Source organism: Protobothrops mucrosquamatus, unplaced genomic scaffold (genome assembly GCF_001527695.2).
Source record: "Protobothrops mucrosquamatus isolate PMUCROS unplaced genomic scaffold, P.Mucros_1.0 scaffold2459, whole genome shotgun sequence".
Taxonomy (NCBI): Eukaryota; Metazoa; Chordata; class Lepidosauria; order Squamata; family Viperidae; genus Protobothrops; species Protobothrops mucrosquamatus.
In genome coordinates, this window is record NW_015388531.1 from 329003 (window position 1) to 336714 (window position 7712).

General features: G+C 41.6%; 1 protein-coding gene across 1 annotated transcript in view; it reads left to right on the forward strand.

The window, feature by feature from the left end:
• SOX5 (SRY-box 5) overlaps positions 1–7712 on the forward strand; it is a 106074-nt gene that overhangs the window by 47651 nt on the left and 50711 nt on the right. Inside the window, exons 4-5 of the mRNA XM_015825047.1 lie at positions 1312–1393; positions 7286–7458. Coding sequence (XP_015680533.1) covers positions 1312–1393; positions 7286–7458 — 255 coding nt within the window. The remainder of the gene's footprint in view (positions 1–1311; positions 1394–7285; positions 7459–7712) is intronic.

Below are 7712 nucleotides of genomic sequence, written 5' to 3' on the forward strand. Positions count from 1 at the left end.
CTTCTTCTTCTTCTTCTTCTTCTTCTTCTTCTTCTTCTTCTTCTTCTTCTTCTTCTTCTTCTTCTTCTTCTTCTTCTTCTTCTTCTTCTTCTTCTTCTTCTTCTTCTTCTTCTTCTTCTTCTTCTTCTTCTTCTTCTTCTTCTTCTTCTTCTTCTTCTTCTTCTTCTTCTTCCTCTTCTTCCTCTTCTTCCTCTTCTTCTTCTTCTTCTTCTTCTTCTTCTTCTTCTGTGTCTAAATCAAACTTTAAACTGCCAGAATGAAGCCAGTTTCTTGGCTTTGTCATTGGCCCAAAATAAGCCATTATTGGTACATGTTTCTGGTAGCAGCCAACATACCAGCACAATTTAGAGCACTCACAACTTCCTGAGGCAACTTCTACTGATTAATGATTCTCATTGTTAGCAAAATTTAACTTAGTTTTAAGTTGGATCTCTCCTTAATTAGTTTCCATCCATGTCTTCTTGTTCTGCCTTCAGATTCTTTGGCAAATAGGTTGAACCCGCCCCCCCCCTCTTCTTTGTGACAGCTCCTCAAATATTGGAAGAATGCTATCATGTCATCCCTAGACTTCCTCTTCATTAGATTATAGCAGTGGTGGCAAACCTATGGCATGGGTGCCAGAGGCGGCACTCAGAGCTCTCTCTGTGGGCATGCGTGCCGTCACCCCAGTCCTAGGCCTTCAGCTGGGTTTTATAAAACCTTTTCTCTTTAGGCCTCTGCCACCGTGTACAAAAAAAAAAAGGTTCAATCAATCAGTCAATTTCAACTTCTTGCAGGAAAAAAAAGATCTTGCAAAGTTGGAATTGATTGATTGAACTTTTTAGTCCCATCCAGTCTGCTGTTACCACCGCAGCCACGCCCACCCAATGGGCCACGCCCACCCAATGGGCCACACCCACCCAATGGGCCACACCCACCCAGCACCCTACGATGCATAAGTGGGTTTTGGGTTGCAGTTTGGGCACTCGGTCTCTAAAAGTTTCGCCATCACTGGACTATAGACATACCCAGTCCATCATGTTTAATTAATATCATTTCTCCTGCGAGTCCCAGGTTTAGTTAAATTAATCTGGATTTAGTATGTTGTATGAAAGCAATCGTGAAGTAGCTAGGAACCAGTGTGGGGAATGGGGTGCCTTGAGATAGAATAGTTTTCCTATCTGATCTACGCTGGATATTCAAGGAAGAAATCAAAGAGAAAACACCGTTCATTTTTTTCCTGTCCCTTTCTCCAAAATCCCCCACTGATCAGTTCATAGAAAGAATAACACGGGGAATTAACGACTGTGTTAATTAGAGAAACACCCGTAGAAACAGTGCTTTGATGGTGCTGATATCATCAATAATATTAGGAATAATTGCAGTGGTAGCTGCAGTAGCAGCAGCAATTGTGGTAATAATGAGGCACGATTACAACTTTACAAATTGCAGCTTTAGAGCTCTTAGACCCTAATATTTAGTTTGCCCGTCCAAGATTAATTGGACGTCTAGGAAAGTTAGAAAAGACCTGGGCTTATTGACTCACCTTCAATTAAACAATATGCAAGTTGCTTTAGTGCCACCACATTCCCTGGCAAAAACTATTGAGTAGCCGGTGACGGGAGCCACAAGAGTCAGCGTTGTTGGCAATAATCTGGAATACTGTCTATACACTGATAAGCAGGGGTTGTTATTTGAACACAGAGGCTTTGGGTGAATGCAGAAATTTTGTTTACGCAACAGATAACATGTCTAGTTTATACAGTTTAATAGCAGCTGCCAGGGTGGTGGGGGACATCTAAAAAGGAAAATAAGTACCTTTTCTGATTCAGATCTATCCTGATTAATAGCAGTTGCTCCTCCACCCCAGTTTGAGCCAGAAACCCGAAGCTTACAGTCACAAAGCTTGTTGTAACTTCTTTGGAAATGATTTTCAACCAGCTTACAGCAGGGAAGGAAACACGGTTGAGTTTGTCTCTTTAATAATAACTAAACCAGGGGTGTCCAACTTTGGCAACTGTAAGACCTGTGGACTTCAACTCCCAGAATTCCCCAGCCAACATGCTGGGGAACTGTCACAGATTTGGTCAAACAAGTTTGTTTATGGAAATTGCTGCCGTAAGACGTGATGATAGCCGTTAGCTCTCAGTGACTACATCAAGTCTATCGGTGGCCAGTAGTCTTGAGAGGAAGATGAAATCTTCAACTGTAGGTAGTCCTCAACTTACAACAATTCATTTAGTGACATTCAAAGTTACAACGGCACTGAAAAAAGTGACCTACGGCCATTTTTCAAACTTACAAACAACCCTTGCAACATCCCCGTGGTCGGGTGATCAGAATTCAGATATAATAATAATAATAATAATAATAATAATAATAATAATAATAATAGTAGTAGTAGTAGTAGTAGTAGTAGTAGTAGTAGTAGTAGTAGTAGTAGTGGTAGTAGTAGTAGTAATAAAGTTGGAAGGGACCTTGGAGGTCATCTAGTCCAACCCCCTGCTCAGGCAGGAAACCCTATACTATTTCAGACAAATGGCTGTCTAGTCTCTTCTTAAAAACTTCCAGTCTTGGAGCATTCACCGCTTCTGGAGGCAGGTTGTTCCACTGGTTAATTGTTCTAATTGTCAGGAAGTTTCTCCTTAGTTCTAGGTTGCTTCTTTCCTTGATCAGTTTCCATCCATTGCTTCTTGTCCTGCCTTCAGGTGCTTTGGAGAATAGCTTGACTCCCTCTTCTTTGGGGCAGCCCGAGATATTGGAATACTGCTATCATGTCCCCCCTCGTCCTTCTCTTCGTTAAACTAGACATACCCAATTCCAGCAACCGTTCCTTATATGCTTTGGCCTCCAGTCCCCTGATCATCTTTGTTGCTCTTCTCTGTACTCTTTCTAGAGTCTCAACATCTTTTTTACATCATGGTGACCAAAACTGGATGCAATATGCCAAGTGTGGCCTTACCAAGGCCTTGTAAAGTGGTATTAACACTTCACGTGATCTTGATTCTATCCCTCTGTTAATGCAGCCTAGCACTGTGTTGGCCTTTTTGGCAGCTGCAGCAATGGACTTGGCAATGGACTCATATTTATGACGGTTGCCGAGTCCCGGGATCATGTGATCCCCTTTTGCGACCTTCTGACAAGCAAAGTCAATAAGGGAAGCCAGATTCACTTTAGAACCGTGTTACTAACTTAACAATTGCTGTGATTGACTTAACAACTGTGGCAAGGAAAGGTTGTAACAGGGAGCAAAATTCACTTGGCAACCGTCTCGCTTAGCAGCAGAAATTTTGGGCTTGGTTGTGGTCGTAAGTCGAGGACTACTGTACTGCAGCATAGCATTGGATTTTATTTGTCTGGAGCCACAGTGGCACAAAGTTCAGGTGTTGCCTGCCTCTCTAGTAACTTTGGGAAGGAGCTTCTGGCCTTAACGGATGCTTGATTGATCCAGCAGAGATCTTCCTGTGTTCTCAGTTCTGATTTGCACTTTTAATGGCNGGCGTAAAGTTTGCTGGAATCTATAAAACATGTTGAGGCAAGCCGGTCATTTTCCCTATGATTAGAGACAGCCTTCTGTCTTGCAGCCCCACCATCTGTTACAATTCACCAATGGATCTGGTTAGATTTAGCCTCATGTCACAAACAGAAGCCTCTTTTCCGGTCAATTTCATATTACAGTTTTCGGGGCTTTATAAAAGGGGGGGGGGGTTAAAAAGAAAAAAAAAGGAAAAGAAAGGAAGAAGAAGCTCTAGGTTTGAAAGGATATAAAAAAAAAAGGAGATTGTGATGGCCAATCTTAACTTCCAATGCACGTTGCACATAAGCAGATCCTGGAGTATGAAGTTTTAATCCCCAGCCGTCTTGCACACATGCTCGTATCTACTGATATAGTCAAGGGGATGAACCCCCAAGGGATAGATTTGAAACAAAAGAGCATTTGAATTAAAGCCTGTAACATGTGGAAAGTGAAGTGTTTCAATTCTGGTGAAAGCTATAACTCAGCATGTGGGGGTACGTGTGTGTGTGTGAGAGAGAGAGAGGGGGCGGGAGAGAGAGAAAAGGGTGCGAGTGTACAAATGCGAATTGCATCAAGAAATGAACATTATACCAAGCCTTAGCAGACTGAGAATCGACTTTAAACTCTCTGGCTCCTTATTTATTTATTATTTAAATTTATATACCGCCCTATCTCCCTTACGGGACTCTGGGCGGTGAACAGGCAATAATAAAAATCACAATAAATATTGAATAAAAAGCCTGCTCTAAAATACCCCATATAAAACCCCTAGCAAAGCCCAATCAAAACTACGTCAGGCCGGCCGCATGGAATAGATGGGTTTTCAAGGCTCGGCGAAAGAGGCGCAGGTCCGTAGTTGTACGTAGGTCGGGGGGTAGGTCATTCCAGAGGGCAGGAGCTGCCACAGAGAAGGCTCTCCCCCTGGGGGTCGCCAGCTGGCATTGACTGGCCGACGGCACCCTAAGGAGGCCCTCTCTGAAGCGCAGTTAGTATGGTGCGTGGACTGCTTTTTCACTGTGTTTGTACACGTGTGTGGATTAATGTATCTGAGCATGACATTCAGTGGCATAGTTTGATCATTCATCTAGCACAGGGGTAGGCAACCTTGGCTCTTTTATGTCTCGTGGACTTCAACTCCCAGAATTCCTGAGCCAGCATGGCTCATCTTGGAAACCTCTCCCTTTCCCCTCAGCATGGCTGGCCCATTAATCCAGCATAAAGTTTGGAAAAACATCCAAGCAAATCCTTCTGTGATATGAAGTGATGAACAAGGCTTGTTTTCTAAAATGCAGAAGTTATTCGGGTTTTTGGAACTGTCAGTTTGCACAAACAAAGTCCTATGGCGTTAAGGGAAACTAGACAAGGAATGCTTGCTAAATGATGGTTTCAGTGTGGCTTGTTCAATCAATCACAAGTGAATTTGCACAATTTCCTAAATCATAAACAAATTATACTCCAGCTGAGCCCTCTTTCAGAATCCAGCCATAGGCACACAAACACAGCTAAAGATAAGTCTAGCTTTATTCCGATTCTCACTTTTCCTCTATATATTTGTTTTGTATTCTTACATTTTCCGGTTTTTAAAACAAACAAACAAATCTGCACAAAAGCATTACTCGCTTTTGTGCATATTTCTCATAGTAGTTGCATTTTTGCTCGCATTTTACCTATTACACACATATAAAATGGTTTCCTTTTACAGTTTTTTTAAATGCACTTTTTGGGAGCCAGCAAATTGTAGATTTTGGCATGTAAATGTCTTGTGACTGGGATACGTATCTGAAAGTCTAAACCAGCATCAAAATGAGAAGGGAATCTATTTCACACCCATTCTTACATGCACTTCTTCATTTAAATCCCAGTTCAGTTATTTTCTCCCATAAAATCATGATTTTGGGATTAGGGGATTTATTTTTTATTTTTATTTTTGGCATTTCGTCTTTATTTGCCTTCACTGCTTTTAACAATCTTCATTGTCTTTTGCATTCCTTTGCTCTACACTGATACAAAATACCAACTGAATTAACATTAAGCACACCTGCTGAAGTGAGACTTTTGTTCATGAAAGTCTACTCTGAAATAAAAAATGTTAATCTTTAAGGCACTGGGACCCTTCCACAGTTAAGCCACTGAGCAGCTTATCTAGTTGCACGTAGAGTAGGGATAATAGCAATAGCACTTGGACTTATAGACCGCTTCATAGTGCTTTAGAGCCCTCTCTAAGTGGTTTACAAAGGTCAACCTATTTGCTCCCAACAATCTGGATCCTCATTTTACTGACCTCGCAAGGATGGAAGGCTGAGTCAACCTTGAGCCGGTCAGGATCGAACTCCTGGCAGTCGTCAGAATTAGCCTGCAATACTGTATTCCAACCACTGCACCGCAACGGCTCTTTTAATGGCTTATTGCCAAAATTAGAGAAATTCAATATGTCATATGGATTTCAGGGCAGCTGTGAAAATGTCCTGCCACAGAGTATTCTGATTCAAGCTAACTCAAACATTCTGGAAGTGATCTATCTTCAAAACAAGCCTAACGTGGACCTCTTCCAAAAATGCAGAAGAGTCCATTTCGGGATCAAAACATTGTGTGACAGAACATTTTGCACACCCATAACCTTCAGGAATAATTGGTTATTATTATTATTATTATTATTATTATTATTATTATTATTATTATTATTATTATTATTGTTGTTGTTGTTGTTGTTGTTGTTGTTGTTGTTGTTGTAATGCATAAAAGTACAGATAATTCTCGAGTTACAGCAGTTCCTTTAGTGACCGTTCAAGTTACAATGGCTCAGAAAAAGTGAGATTATGTCCATTTTTCACCCTTACGACCACTGCAGCATTCCCGTGGTCATGTGTTCAACAGTCAGATGCTTGGCAAATTGATTCATATTTATGACGGTCGCAGTGGCCCGGGGTCAGGTTACCTTTTGAGACCTTCTAATAAGCAAAATCAGTGGGGAAGCCAGATTTACTTAATAACCATGTTACTAGCTTAACAACCGCACTGATTCACTTGCCAGAAAAGTCAGAAAATGGGGCAAAATTCTCGTTAACAAGTGTCTCGCTTAGCAGCAGAAATCTGGGACCCGATTGGAGTCGTAAGTCGAAGATTACCTGCCTATTTGAGGGCAAGGGAGAGAGAAAAAAATGAGCCATTTTCTAGCTCTCTTTGTCTATTGTTTGTCTCTTCATCCATTTCTCAAACTTGAAAGAGTTTCCAGAGAGTACCAGCCACCCAATTTTCTGCTGGCGAGTTCAATGGGTCTTCCTCTCAAGTATGGGAGTAGATCAGCGTTTCTCAACCTTGACAACTTTGAGATGTTGTGGACTTCAATTCCCAGAATTCCCCAGCCAGCATGGCCAGAATTCTGGGAGTTGAAGTCCACACCTCTCATAGTTGTCAAGGTTGAGAAACACCACAGTCGATAATTCCATCCTTGTTGTACCAATCAATCATTCGCTTCCCTCTTTGGTTTTCAGTCCCTCTTTGGTTTTGTGTTAAAATAAATTAAGCAAGGAAATTGACCTCTCGTAATTTTCAAGGCACCCATATGCTGCTAGAGCAGGGGTCTTCAAACCTGGCCCTTTTATGACTTGGGGACTTCAACTCCCAGAATTCCTCAGCCAGGTACGCCTGGCTGAGGAATTCTGGGAGTTGAAGTCCACAAGTCGTAAAAGAGCCAAGTTTGAAGAGCCCTGAGTAGAGAAAACATTTGAAGGTTTTGACGATAATCGTATTTCTGTTTATGCCCTCTTTTGCCTTCTGTCTTCTTCCCAGATATCCTCTCCTCCATCACATCATCAGGTTACTTAAATGATCACGATGCTGTTACCAAGGCGATTCAGGAGGCTCGGCAAATGAAAGAACAGCTCCGGCGAGAACAACAGGTGCTGGATGGAAAGGTTGCAGTTGCAAACAGTTTGGGTTTAAACAACTGCAGGACAGATAAGGTGAGTATCTGAGGCCCTTCTTGAGCTCCAGTGATGACGTTGTGCTCTTCAGTCCAAATTCAGCTTTGACTTTTGAAGTGTGGGAAAAAAATAATTCAAAAACTTTTTAGTAGCTCTAGCTAAATATTATGGTAGTATAACACAATCTTGGTCTTACTGACCTGGAGACAGATCTTGGGATAACAACTGATGTCTTTCTCTCTGCGTTTCTGGGTCCATGTTGTCTTTTTTTTTTTTTTTTTTTTTTTTTTTTT